The following is a 14,943-nucleotide window of genomic DNA, read 5'->3' as shown; positions in this document are numbered from 1 at the left end:
ATCAAATCATCTACATTTCGCTCTTTATTACGTATCTGGTATATTTTTTGTCTTCTATAGTAAATACAAAGGTAAAATATTACATACATATGTTCCGTAAAATACACCAAAATCGGACAAGTCAAACCAAGCCAGTGAAATGCCGCGTAAAAATAAACCGTGAACTTGTGTGCCGTCGTTACCAACGTGCGGTTGCAGCTTTGGCAAGCGTCGGTTTTTGAAAAAGCCTCGTGAAAGAATGGATCGCTGAGGAGGTTCGCTCGCCTTAGAGCAAAGTTACAGCGTATTCCACTTTACCGGTTAAAGTGATCCGGGTTGTCTCGCTTTCTTTCGTACGCGTTCAGCGACCGAGCTCCATGGCAAAAGCTGCGATGGTGACGAAACTTCGGCGCGTCACAAAGAAAGACCCCGATCCTAATCCCCTCTTCACGAAATGGCTTCAGGAGTGGAAGGAGGCCGCCGTCGCCAGCAACAGCAAGCTCCAGCACGTCTACGGCAAGGTAAGGTTTGCAACAACTTTGGTCTTAAGCGAAACCCATCGGCATTCCATCCAGCACGCCGCCCAAATATATAAGTTCCCGGTCACAGATCACTCGTGCATGCGTGTGATATTACGAAATTCAAGAAACGTCCAAGCTGAATCGGCTGTCACGACGCTTAGTAGATCTCGCATCGTTCGCAATAGCTGCTGAAGCGATTGCCACTAACCGATGAGATCACTTCCACGATCGAATGAGTGCGGCTGCGGAGCATTGCTTAAAAGGACACCAAAGCGAAACAAGAAATCAGTTGCGGCTAATAAAGCATTGTTTGAGAACCGTGCAGGCAGTCATTTCAAAATAACAGTTTGGTTATTAGATGAGAAAATTAAGATCGGAGTATCAGTATTTGAATTTTGCGCCGAAATCCCGACGCCAGTATGTCAGTGTGAGGTCAGGGACTCCAAAGTATGTTTTCGCATTTGGGCCGCGTTGGCTCAGTAAAGGTCCCCGAAACTTGTTATGTTTAATGTTTGGTTCCTTTAGAACACAATGTAGTCAATCTGTACTGCTGTATAAGTAAGTAGGCCCTAGAAGATGCCATCAAAATACATGACGTCACAGCGACCAGTTGCGGGAACCTCAAGCAGGCGTCGCCACCCGTCTTTCGTTTCTGTGATTTTTCTGGCTTACCAAGTGTCTTATTGTGGTGAGAATGGTGTTTTTAGTGTCGTAGAAAGGTAATTTACTGATGCAGAAGAAATAATTGCTAGCGGTCTTGCAATAGCTTTCTCTGCGTCTGTAAATGTAGTTCGCTAGTTCGCGACCAATGTTTTGCAGGGGCGCGTAGCCACGACGACATTAAAACCCCAAACTTCTCGCAAGCAAAGCAGGTAAGAAGACAACTGAACCGTTACCAGGTTACAACTGATGGCAGATGTCTCTCCAAATCACGACCCTCATGAAATGTCTGTAGGAGGAGTCGTCCCCAAAGGTGCAAATCACCACATGGCCTTCGCTGTGGTCGGCGTGATGATGTTGTGCCACGAAAAAGACATCTACACAAAGCAAGAATTATGAAACTCATTGAGAAATGTATATCGTAGAGGGTTGACGGTAAGAATCCAGCTAGGTGGAAATACACCCACTGTGGCCCCGTGCGTCTGAGGGCCATTTTGCTGGTTTCTCTGCATAGAACAACATAATGATGCTTGCGTTCCCTGAGAGCCGGTGGTGTTGCCTTCACATGCCTGAATTTTATGTCCATTGCACGCAGCACAGTACGCCTTGATTGTCAGTGATGGGTAAAGAATGCAGCGAGAAGTGCCCCTCACGAGGTGCATGTGTGTGCGAGCCACCCAGTCTCCCTATCCTTTGTATCCATGTCTCCCAATCTCACCTGTTCTCAGGCTGTCTCCTGCTGTGAAACTCCCATAGCCACCAACTCTCCCAAACTTCCCACAAAGCTTGCAAGTCTCGCCTCTTTCTATGATTTTATGAAAAAGAAGTGCCTGCAAAAAAAAAATGATAATAAGTGGGTTTGAAACGAGGTGGTGCAAGATTGCGAAAAAAAGTGCATACAAAAAAAGAAATTACATGGTACCTGCGCCACCCTCTTGTGGCAGCAAAAGATGCCATATATATGGAAGTAAATGTTACTGCATATGCTCCCCGCAGAAGCTATACAGTAACTCTTCTGATGTAGATGACTGTACAGAACGCGATGGAAGGAAAAATGATAGGTGTAACATTAGGAGACAGTGATGTCGATTGGAGAGCAAACATGGGGGGTAGCCGATATTCTAGTTGACATTAAGAAGGAAGATGTGGAGCTGGCCAGGATATGTAATGCACAGGAGAGATAACCGGTGGTCAGTTAGATATACAGAATATGTACCAAGGGAAGGGAAGAGCAGTGATCTAGATGGTGTGATCAAGTCAGAAAATTTGCAGGCACAATATAGTGTCAGCTGGCGCAGGACAGGGGTAATTAGAGATTGCTGGACGAGGCCTTTGTCCTGCAAGTGGACACAAGTATTCTGTTGAGGATAATACAACTACTCTACTGCCAACAGAGCCTCCCATATACTAAACACCTGTACAATGGCCCTGGACCACCCATCCCAACTTTCCTTTGTTCTTCACCTTCCCACTCCTCCCCACTCCACAATGGGCTATAAAGGTAAATCTTGAATGATTGTTAAATTATTAATGAAGTGGCCATGTATCCCACAGAGGGTGTGGGCTTAGGCCAAAGTATATATAAAAAACAGAGTATGCTATGACACCTGCCCCTCCTCAGTGTCATGTAAGCAGGACTTTTCAGAAGTTGGCAGGTAAGAACGCCTCACTTTGCTGGAGAAAAAGTGTCATGGCCAATTCTTCCTGCATTCTTGGCTTGTCATTGACTATATATCACAACTAATTCGTGCTCACATGGCTGCAAGAGAGTGTTTTCTTCCCCAATAGCCGCAAAGCTGTGTTACTATTCTTGTATAGCACTCGTGTCATTCATGAAAGCAACACATTTAGGCTCCTGGTTGTGACGTCTTTAAATATGGCTTTGCAAACTAACCCTTTCTTTCTTTTTTCAGTGCTGTATCATTGTTTTCTCTCTCTCTCTTGTGGGCATGAGCAATTTACCCAACATTAGGAACTGTGCTGCCACCTGTTGAGCAGATTGTGCAGTGCATCACATACCACAACGTTGCAGTGTTCAACACTCTCACTTTCCGGTTTTCTTGGCAGAACTTCAAAAACATGGGCTCCTTGCATGCAGCTGCTGATTGCTTACAATTAGCGAAGGGAGGCATTGTATGTGCAAGAAAGATTTATGGTTGTTGCACCTGCAGGCACTAAAATCACTCAAGAAATACCCCCTGGTGCTGAAGAGCGGCAAAGAGGCGAAGATTTTGGAGTACTTTGGTGAGCAGTGTCTTTCACCTCTAATCATTTTAACAAAATGGCTCACTTCCGCTTCTGCTGCAACGAGTTTCTGAAATTGCCACAGAAGATCTGAAATGGCTCTCTCTCTTTTTTTTTTTTTTTTTTTTTTTGCTATACATTGACAATCTGAGTAGCTGTTTTATGCATTCACGAGAGTCAAGTGACTACTTCTTTGACACTCTAGTTGCCTCTATGAAGCCGTTTAAATGCTATTGGCATGATCTCTCTCAACCTGTGACAAGGAAGTATTGTCTGAAGACCACCAAATGCTTCATTCTGTCTAATTACTCTTCTTTCTTTCTAGTGTTTCTGATACAAAGGAAACACATTACCTTGACCTTTCATGGTGTCGAGGTGTTTCTCACCTGTGCACACTTCACAACACATACGACACTAATTATAGCATACGACACCTTATATTCAGTCCTCCCACTTGGACCTCACCTTGCTTCGATCACCTGTCGGATGTCGAGAACACGTAAGGATTGGAAATACCTGCCAGCCTCCATTATTTCCTTTACTTATCTTTGCATGTTTAAATCAGTGTTGCTCAAGCACTTGGGCTCTATTCTTCAATCTGAGCTCAATGACTTGTTTTTATCCCCCCTTAACTGTGTCGCCAACTGACACTCAGAATAAATAAAATGAAAGAAAGAAACAAGGACAATGTGCGACTTAGACCACCAGACCCAGTGCACACTCTATGTAACTGAAGCCAAATTAAGAAAAGAATGTGTGACAGCTAGCAGGCTACATAAAAAGCTGAAAAAGATTGGAGAGAAAGCAAGCAGTTCAAAGCACCCACCAGCAGAAATTTGTGCTTTTGCACAACGCGCTCTGCAGCCATCTCTCTGCTAAACTAGCCGGTTAGCATTGCCATTTTCAATGTGTCTTCCTTTGTGTGTCTGCATGTCCCATTTGCGGCAAATAATGTCTTTCAGCAAATACCAATTAGGCCAAGAAGGAGTCCTCTTGAAGCTAGTGTAAGCTGAGAACAACCTCATCCATTTTCCCGCAGGTGACAAGCTATGCAATATGCTCGACAAAAAGCTGGAAGAGCATCGACAAGAGAACCCCGGCTGGTGTCCAGCCTCTGACTCGGCGCCACTGCTGTTGGACCTGTCGGACAACGGTGACGATTCGCATGCGTCGGCTAGCCAGGACGACGCGAGCGGCGCAACAACCTCCTGTGGCGGAGAACGGGCCCCTGCGGGCAAGACGAAACGCAAGAAAGCCGGCGACGCTGGCCCACCCGCCAAGAAGAGGGGGCCGCGGCAGTACATTCCGCTGCCGCGGAGCGGGGCGCACGCAATACTCTTTATCCTGGTCCAGAGAAGGCTGCAGCTCAAGGTGAAATGGACAACTTGAAGCATAATTAGCAAGTTATAATATCTGCTCTTCGTTTCTACAGAGTAACTGATTCTTCGATATGGCACAGATGTTGCAGCAGCTGAATTCATCATCTACCAAAAATGTCACACTGATTGCGTTGGCATAGCCCTAATTACAAAAGCTTAAACCATAAGTGCAGGGCTAGCATTCTCGTACATTTCTAACTTTTGGTTTTTCTAACACAACTCGGTAAAACCACAAACCACTCGTGTCATTGACATAAACATTTCTTCTTTCTTTGGCAGCATCCATATTAAAATAAGGGCTTTTTTTCTGAAAAATTCCACGTACATCTGGCCACAAAAGTTTATGATGTGCTGGATTTGTGAAAAAGCTGAATTCCCGTGAAGCCTGTGGGCGCATATCCTTGAATTCAAAGTTTTCATTGGTAGCAGTTCTTGCGACCTATGCAGTGATCCATTAAATTAAAGTGCCATGCCTTAGCAGGGTAGAGACTCCTATCGCAGAACCTGTGTCGCGTAATCATTTGGGGCCAATGTGCTATTTTTGTCGGTATAAAGCATTCAAACATGGTAGTATGTCATTCCAGTATTACAGGAGAACCTAATTCATATGTTTCTGAAAAAAAAAAAAATTTGCAAGAAAAACGTACTAACCGGGAAAATGTCCAATCCGAAGTTACTAAACAATTTGGCAGACTCAACGACATCTAAGCAAGGCGAAGCATTGCGCATATCATTGCAGCACGAGATGCCAACACGCGCCAAGCTGTTGGGGCACGAGTGGCCCGGGCCGTGCATCGTCATTTTTGCCAGTAAGATTGCGTTTGCACCCCTCAAATTCAGCATGTGCCAGGCAGCTTCGGGCGGGGCATTTTGGCGGGATGTTGTGATGTGCTCACTCATCGAAAAGCATTGTGGCACAAGACGCGCTTTGCTGTTTTCCTGTTGCGTAGCGTTTTAAGGTGGCGACAGGAAGCCAAAACGAAATTGAGCTGCTGGCGAAGCTGGAGTGTGATGCCACAAGAGCGAAATATGATGCCCACTTTGCGCAGCCTGCAGTAACAGTGGCTTGTTTGGGTTATCACTTATCAAAAGCGTTTAGTACGCTTCCAAGGGCGCTACGCCATGCATTCTGTGAAACAGATAGGTGAAGATGCTTATTGCAGTAATGTTGCCGGTAATACCGTAAAAAACTGAGTGTGTGCCGGCGTTTTTACATATAACGGGAAGCTTCCTTGGCGGGTGCCTACCGCTCTCGATCGTGCAAGCCTTGTGCCTTGTCTTATTCACACGGGTTCTAGCGGCCAGAAAGCGTATCACACAATCACAGTTTGGTGATTCAGTGAACGTTGGGGCCAGAAGATTCTATTGTCCAGGAACGTATTATAACTGGTAAAAAAGGAAACGTAACTGTATTAGGTCATTTTTTGTGTTCTTGATCGCACCGAGAAATCATATGAAACAGGATCATATCAACAAGGTTCTACTGTAGTAAAAAGTCTTAATTGAAGGGATGGCATCAAGGCCTGCAAGGAGATGGGCGAAAACATTGTCACGCTTGTCTATTCAAAGCAGGGAGTTCAAACGGGCATCCCAGATGCAAGAGAGGAGGGTGTGATATAAGGTGCCATTCAGCCACGTCTGTAGGCTGTGTTTGTTTTGCATACACTGGGCCGCGTTTCCACTTGTGAACCAATAGAACATGTACTACTGTATAACTTTGCACGAACCACCTGGCAGCTACTTCAGGAATGAACTAATAGACCACAATCTACTAAGATCCTGTCTACGATCTGCTTCTCGTGGATTTGTCAGTCATTAATTATGACGCCGTCATGGAGCTCATGCTTTGCACAGGCTACCTGGACAGGGGCAAGCAGCCACGACTGGATGAGCAAGTCCGACCTCATTGTCGCAGCACAGCCTCTCTGCGATGCATCCTTCACACAGGTGAGCACGCGCAGGCTTGCCTTCCGACATTGTCTGCATGACCCTGTGTGCATGCAGAAAACCACTTGCAAGCAATACGTCGTGTGACTTTTTAGAACAGTTGGGCACTGCAATGCCTGCCAACTCTTCAGAATTTTCGGTGAAGTTTAAGAATTTGGCCTTGTTCTACAATTTTACTAATATTTTCGTCGTTTTACGAAAAATAGATTTTTTCCATGGAGAGGAAAATAAACTTTATTGAAACGAATAGTCCGGCAGTTTTGGTTGTGGTGCCCTCAGGGGATGGATCAAAGTCCATGGACTCAGGCGGAATCTTCGGCTTGCCGGGTGGCCCAGAGCTGGTCTTCCAGCTCTGAACTTCCATGAAAAATATATATATTTTTTTTAGGTCTTTGACCATACCCTTGAAAGTCATCTGGCTGTGAAAGGACACCAGAGGAGTACCAACTTAGGCCAAGTTTATTTCAGACATGTTCCTAAAGCTAGCGAAATTGACAACAGTTAAGTCGCTGAATAGTCTGAATAGGCCGCCATTGGAATCTGAACCTGGCAATGTTTAACACTAGAATGTTATCTAGTGAGGCAAGTCTAGCAGTGCTATTGGAGGAATTAGAGGGCAGTAAATGGGATATAATAGGACTCAGTGAAGTTAAGAGGACAAAAGAAGCATATACAGTGCTAAAACACAGGCACGTCCTGTGCTACCGGGGCTTAGCGGAGAGACGAGAACTAGAAGTCAGATTCCTGATTAATAAAGATATAGCTGGTAACATACAGGAATTCTGTAGCATTAACGAGAGAGTGGCAGGTCTTGTTGTGAAACTTAATAAGAGGTACAAAATGAAGGTTGTACATGTCTACGCCCCTACATCTAGTCATGATGACCAGGAAGTCGAAAGCTTCTATGAAGACGTGGAATCGGCGATGGGTAAAGTCAAAACAAAATACAGTATAGTGATGGGCGATTTCAATGCCAGGGTAGGCAAGAAGCAGGCTGGAGACAAGTCAGTGGGGGAATATGGCATAGGCTCTAGGAATAGCAGAGGAGAGTTATTAGTAGAGTTTGCAGAACAAAATAATATGCGGATAATGAATACCTTTTTCCGCAAGCGGGTTAGCCGAAAGTGGACGTGGAGGAGCCCGAATGGTGAGACTAGAAATGAAATCGACTTTATACTCTGCGCGAACCCTGGCATCATACAAGATGTAGACGTGCTCTGCAAGGTGCGCTGCAGTTACCATAGGATGGTAAGAACTTGAATTAGCCTTGACTTGAGGAGGGAACGGAAGAAACTGGTACATAAGAAACCAATCAATGAGTTAGCGGTAAAAGGGAAACTAGAGGAATTCCGGATCAAGCTTCAGAACAGGTATTCGGCTTTAACCCAGGAAGAGGACCATAGTGTTGAAGCAATGAATGACAGTCTTATGGGCATCATTAAGGAGTGCGCAATAGAAGTCGGTGGTAACGCCGTTAAACAGGAAACCAGTAAGCTATCGCAGGAGACAAAAGATCTGATCAAGAAATGCCAATGTATGAAAGCCTCTAACCCTATAGCTGGAATAGAACTGGCAGAACTTTCCAAGTTAGTCAACAAGCGTAAGACAGCTGACATAAGGAAGTATAATATGGATGGAATTGAACATGCTCTCAGAAATGGAGGAAGCCTAAAAGCAGTGAAGAAGAAACTGGGAATAGGCAAAATACCAGATGTATGCGTTAAGAGACAAAGCCGGCAATGTCATTACTAATATGGATGCGATAGTCCAAGTGGCTGAGGAGCTCTATAGTGATATACACAGTACCAGTGGCACCCACGACGATGATGGAAGAGAGAATAGTCTAGAGGAATGTGAAATCCCGCAAGTAACGCCGGAGGAAGTAAAGAAAGCCTTGGGAGCTATGCAAAGGGGGAAGGCAGCTGGGGAGGATCAGGTAACAGCAGATTTGTTGAAGGATGGTGGGCAGATTGTTCTAGAAAAACTGGCCACCCTGTATACGCAATGCCTCATGACCTCGAGCATACCGGAATCTTGGAAGAACGCTAACATAATCCTAATCGATAAGAAAGGGGACGCCAAAGACTTGAAAATTTATAGACCTATCAGCTTACTGTCCGTTGCCTACAAAGTATTTTCTAAGGTAATCGCAAATAGAATCAGGAACACCTTAGACTTCTCTCAACCAAAGGACCAGGCAGGATTCCGTAAAGGCTACTCAACAATAGACCATATTCACACTATCAATCAGGTGATAGAGAAATGTGCGGAATATAACCAACCCTTATATATGGCTTTCATTGATTACGTGAAAGCGTTTGATTCAGTCGAAACCTCAGCAGTCATGGAGGCATTACGAAATCAGGGTGTAGATGAACCGTATGTAAAAATACTGAAAGATATCTATAGCGGCTCCACAGCCACCGTAGTCCTCCATAAAGAAAGCAACAAAATCCCAATAAAGAAAGGCGTCAGGCAGGGAGATACGATCTCTCCAATGCTATTCACAGCGTGTTTACAGCAGGTATTCAGAGACCTGGATTGGGAAGAATTGGGGATAAGAGTTAATGGAGAATACCTCAGTAACTTGCGATTCGCTGATGATATTGCCTTGCTTAGTAAGTCAGAGGACCAATTGCAATGCATGCTCACTGACCTGGAGAGGCAAAGCAGAAGGGTGGGTCTAAAAACTAATCTGCAGGAAACTGAAGTAATGTTTAACAGTCTCGGAAGAGAACAATAGTTTACGATAGGTAGTGAGGCACTGGAAATGGTAACGGAATACATCTACTTAGGGCAGGTAGTGACCGCGGATCCAGATCGTGAGACTGAAATACTAATCAGAAGAATAAGAATGGACTGGGCTGCGTTTGGCAGACATTCTCAGATCATGAACAGCAGGTTGCCATTATCCCTGAAGAGAAAAGTGTATAACAGCTGTGTCTTACCAGTACTCACGTACGGGGCAGAAACCTGGAGACTTACGAAAACGGTTCTACTTAAATTGAGGACGACACGAGCTATGGAAAGATGGATGATGAGTGTAACATTAAGGGATAAGAAAAGAGCAGATTGGGGGAGGGAACAAACGCGAGGTAATGACATCTTAGTTGAAATCAAGAAAAAGAAATGTGTATGGGCAGGACATGTAATGAGGAGGGAAGATAACCGATGGTCATTAAGGGTTACGGACTGGATTCCAAGGGAAGGGAAGCGTAGCAGGGGGCGGCAAAAGGTTAGGTGGGCGGATGAGATTAAGAAGTTTGTAGGGACAACGTGGCCACAATTAGTACATGACTGGAATAGTTGGAGAAGTATCGGAGAGGCCTTTGCCCTGCAAGAGGCGTAACCAGGCTGATGATGATGATGAAGTCGCTGAAGAAGTGACTATGTTCTAAAATGTTGCTTCACAGTTTGTGGCGTTTCCAATCTTTCTACTGCTTGTGCGTCGCGTGTAAAGGTAAACCATTCTTAAAACGTGCACATGTATCCTTCAAAATGTATGCTTGGCAATTTTTTTTAATGTGGGCTATTCCCCCAGCATCATTACAATGCTGTGTCTGCAAAATTTTTTCAAATATTAATGTTAACTACCTGGCTATTTACTGCTTACTGTCGCATCACGTGTGGATAATGAAACTAGTTATAGAAAGCCAATTTTGAGCATAACAGTAAAATAATATCTCGGCATGCACTGTATGCAAAGGCAAACAGTATATTCAATCAGTGCCTTTCTTTCTTCAGTCAGGGTAGCCACTTCAAGCACATTTTAGCAGATGATGTATGAGGAAGAGTTCCATGCTGTCATTCAGTGATGGAGCGCTAACTTCCCTCCTCACAGAAAGGTACCCGGGCACACCTATAGTTTGGAGCTGAATTTTGAAACTGCTGTGAGTCTGTTACTAGAGAACTCAGGTACTGGTAAGGTTGGTGGTAAGAGAGTGCCGATCTCATAAACGATATTGACGCGTGTACTTATCTTTATCGGGCGACCACGTTTCGCCGCTTAACAACTGTAATCGCACAGCGCGGGACGCGCCTGCATGTATCCGACGTTTCTGGAAAGTTATCGATGCTTCTACCCGGCTGTCTGTTGTCGCCGAACCTCGCGTTATCTGATTTCATCGCTTGACGCGAATTGTGTAGAACTTTGTAGAAGGCATGCGGGTCCCAACGATTAGTCTGGAACATTCGATGACCGCTGTATAAAAGCCGACGCGCTTGACCCGCTGATCAGATTTCCGACGATCGCCGACTGTGTTCGCCGCTTTCGTTGTGCTATAAGTGTAGCCTGTTTTGTGGGCACAAGTTCGCCCAATAAAAGTTAGTTTTCTCGTTCACAGTACTGCTACTGTGTTCTTCTACGTCACCACCACGTGACATCTGGTGGAGGTGCTTTTCGTCCATGTACCGGACGCCCCCGACAAGCCGTGATCCAAGCCCGGACCGCAAAGAGAGCACCAGCGTAGTCCTGGACCATCGAGAAAGCCGTCGTCTACAACAGCTGCCCCCGGAGCACGGACTTCTACCTGAGAAGCCCAAGAAGGTTGTGGCCAAGACAACCACAATGGCTTCCCCAGTGTCACCCATCGTACTTCAACAAGCCAGGGAGCCCCCTACCTTCCGTGGAGCTACGTCAGAGGATCCTGAAACCTGGCTCGAAACCTTCGAAAGGATCTCGACCTTCAATAACTGGACCTCTGAGGATAAGCTACGACACGTGTACTTCTCCTTGGAAGATGCCGCGAGGACTTGGTTCAAGAACCGGGAGTCCACCCTGGCAACATGGGACCTGTTCCGCAGTAACTTCCTGAGGACGTTCACGAGCGTTGTCCGAAAAGAAAGGGCCGAAGTTCTACTGGAAACACAACTACCCAATCAGACCATCGCCATATTCACAGAAGAGATGACCCGTCTTTTCCGGCACGCCGACCCAGAAATGTCGGAAGAGAAAAAAGTGCGTTTCTTGATGCGAGGCGTAAAGGAGGAACTTTTTGCCGGAATGGTAAGAAGCCCACCGAAGACCGTCGACGAGTTTCTTCGTGAGGCGACGAGCATCGAGAAGACACTGGAATTGCGGAACCGGCAATTCGACCGCCGCACCAAGCCAACAAGCTACGCCGGAATTCAATCACTGGCCACAGACGATCTGTGCGAGACAATCAGGGCCATTGTGCGCGAAGAACTGCGCAAGGTCTTGCCATCGTCGCAGCCTCAAGTGGCCTCGATCGCCGACATCGTGAAAGAAGAGGTGCACCGATCGCTTGGAGTTCCTGAGGTGCAACCACAAGTACCGCAGCCTCAGCCAGAAGCGATGACTTACGCCGTCAAGGTCCCCCTCCGCAACCGCGCCAGGGCCCTGCAACGCCCCAATTCCGTCGTCCGCCGCCGCCGCCAGTACGACCACCCGTCGCCCAGCGCACCTACGCGAGGAAGACGGACATTTGGCGCGCCCCCGACCACCGCCCGCTCTGCTACCCCTGCGGCGAAGCCGGCCATGTTTACCGCCGATGCCCATACCGCGAGCTGGGATTGCGAGGCTTCGCCGTCAACGCACAGCGCCCGAGGGAAGGTGAACGCCCTCGTGACATCGCCGACTACCTCGCCGCTACTCAGTGGAGCCCTCGACGACCGTCCCGTTCGCCGTCACCAGGCCGCTACCTGTCGCCACAGCGCCGACCATACACTGGCCCAGCCCGGGGCCGGTCCGTCAGCCCATATCCGGAAAACTAAAAGCAGCAACCGATGGAGGTGCGGTTGCTGTTCGTCGAACTGACGAAGATCCTCCGCCGCCGACGAAGACGCCGAAGAAACTAACTCGACGATATAACGACACGCCGCCGTCCCGACGAAGTCTGGAAGCAAAGAATACGACGACGAAAGACGACCTGACGACGCGACGTTCCAGCTTCAGTTCAACACGACGCAGCCGTGATCCGACGCCGAGACCTAACTGCAACGCCAGACAAAGAACCACCGACCTCGACGTGCTTCTCGACGGCCACGCAGTTACCGCCTTAGTGGACACAGGGGCCGATTACTCCGTAATGGGTGGACACATCGCCGCCCAGTTGAAGAAAGTTAAAACTGCATGGGAAGGCCCTCAAATTCGAACCGCTGGAGGACACCTCATCACGCCGAGTGGAATCTGCACGGCAAGAATTACCATTCATGACTGGACTTACCCTGCCACCTTCGTTATCCTGCAACAGTGTTCACGAGACGTCATTCTCGGCATGGACTTCCTGAACCAACACGGCGCAATCATCGACCTGAAGTCGAAGTCAATAACACTGTCGGAAGATCAAGCGATACCGCCGGAGAGCCCTCGTAGTCACCACGCCTTGAGTGTGCTCGAAGATCATGTGAGCATCCCGCCTCGCTCCAGCATATATATTTTGGTCGGCACCGAAACACCCGCTGACGTAGAAGGCGTCATCGAAGGCGACCAACGTCTACTGCTCGACCGTGAAATTTGCGTCGCAAGAGGGATCGCTCGACTGCACGAAGGAAACACGAAAGTGCTGCTGACAAACTTCAGCCAGGAGTTCAAGCATATCAACAAGGGCACGACGATCGCATACATCGAGGAAATACAGGAAACCAGCGATGCGTTTGTCCTCTCGGATTCTGTCGTATCTACCCCGACGACCGTAGTTCCCGAGCCAGACTTCGACATAAATCCAAATCTCCCCGTGATTAAGCAGCAACAGCTCAGAAGTCTGCTTCGACGATACAAAGACTGCTTTTCGACGTCATCGAGGATTCGACAAACACCAGTCGCAAAGCATCGCATAATAACCGAAGAGTGCGCTCGACCACTACGCCAGAGCCCTTACCGAGTTTCACCGCGAGAACGCGAAGCTATAAGAGAACAAGTCGACGAAATGCTGCGCGACGACATCATCCAGCCGTCGAAAAGCCCATGGGCATCCCCTGTTGTCCTGGTGAAGAAAAAGGACGGAACCCTACGTTTCTGCGTCGATTATCGTTGTCTGAACAAGATCACGAAGAAGGACGTATACCCCCTCCCACGGATAGACGACGCATTGGATCGGCTCTGCAACGCTAAGTACTTCTCCTCGATGGACCTCAAGTCTGGCTATTGGCAAATATAAGTCGACGAAAGAGATCGCGAAAAGACCGCCTTCATCACCCCAGACGGCCTCTACGAGTTCAAGGTTATGCCATTTGGACTGCGCTCGGCGCCTGCAACGTTCCAGCGCGTGATGGACACGGTTTTAGCGGGATTGAAGTGGCAGACCTGTCTCGTTTACTTGGATGACGTCGTTGTATTCGCCGGTAATTTCGACGATCACCTTAGGCGGCTTGCCACAGTACTAGAGGCCATCAAGTCATCAGGGCTCACTCTGAAGCCGGAAAAGTGTCGCTTCGCTTACGATGAGCTTTTGTTCCTAGGCCACGTCATCGGCAAATTTGGAGTACGCCCCGACCCGCAGAAGACAGCTGCCATCGCAAAGTTCCCGCAGCCAATTGACAAGAAGGCAGTGCGCAGATTCCTTGGCATGTGTGCCTACTATAGGCGCTTTGTCAGGGACTTTTCACGCATCGCAGAGCCGCTAACACATCTAACGAAATGTGACGTCGAATTCAAGTGGGAAACGCCGCAGGCCGACGCATTTCAAGAACTCAAACGACGCATGCAGTCGCCGCCGGTACTTGCACACTTCGACGAGGACGCCGATACTGAAATCCACACTGACGCCAGTAGCCTAGGCCTCGGTGCCGTCCTAGTCCAGAGGAAAGATGGACTTGAACGGGTGATATCTTATGCTAGCCGGTCGCTGTCAAAAGCGGAAGGCAATTATTCTACGACTGAAAAGGAATGCCTCGCCATCATTTGGGCTACAGCAAAATTCCGCCCTTACCTCTATGGCAGGCTATTCAAAGTCGTCAGCGACCATCACGCGTTGTGTTGGCTAGCTAACTTAAAGGACCCTTCAGGACGGCTGGCGCGGTGGAGCCTCAGATTGCAAGAATATGACGTCACCGTAATATACAAGTCCGGAAGAAAACACTCTGACGCCGACTGCTTATCACGCGCCCCCATCGATCCTCCGCCGCAAGACGACGAGGACGACGACGCCTTCCTTGGAGTAATAAGCGCGGAAGACTTCGCTAAACAGCAGCGAGCAGACCCGGAGCTAAAAGGCCTCGTCGAGTACTTGGAAGGGAACACCGACGTTGTCCCT

At 47.7% G+C, this 14,943-nt stretch overlaps 1 protein-coding gene across 1 annotated transcript in view; it reads left to right on the top strand.

Annotated features, from left to right (window-relative positions):
• Window positions 1–149: 149 nt before the first annotated feature.
• Window positions 150–14,943, top strand: part of mus81 (mus81 structure-specific endonuclease subunit) — a 42,069-nt gene continuing 27,275 nt past the window's right edge. Inside the window, exons 1-4 of the mRNA XM_050181055.2 lie at window positions 150–500; window positions 3,332–3,404; window positions 4,444–4,775; window positions 6,638–6,730. Coding sequence (XP_050037012.1) covers window positions 357–500; window positions 3,332–3,404; window positions 4,444–4,775; window positions 6,638–6,730 — 642 coding nt within the window. The 5' untranslated portion in view covers window positions 150–356. The remainder of the gene's footprint in view (window positions 501–3,331; window positions 3,405–4,443; window positions 4,776–6,637; window positions 6,731–14,943) is intronic.

This window comes from Dermacentor andersoni, chromosome 7, assembly GCF_023375885.2.
Source record: "Dermacentor andersoni chromosome 7, qqDerAnde1_hic_scaffold, whole genome shotgun sequence".
NCBI lineage: Eukaryota > Metazoa > Arthropoda > Arachnida > Ixodida > Ixodidae > Dermacentor > Dermacentor andersoni.
Note: the sequence above shows the minus strand (reverse complement) of the source record. Positions and strands in the feature narration are given on the sequence as shown.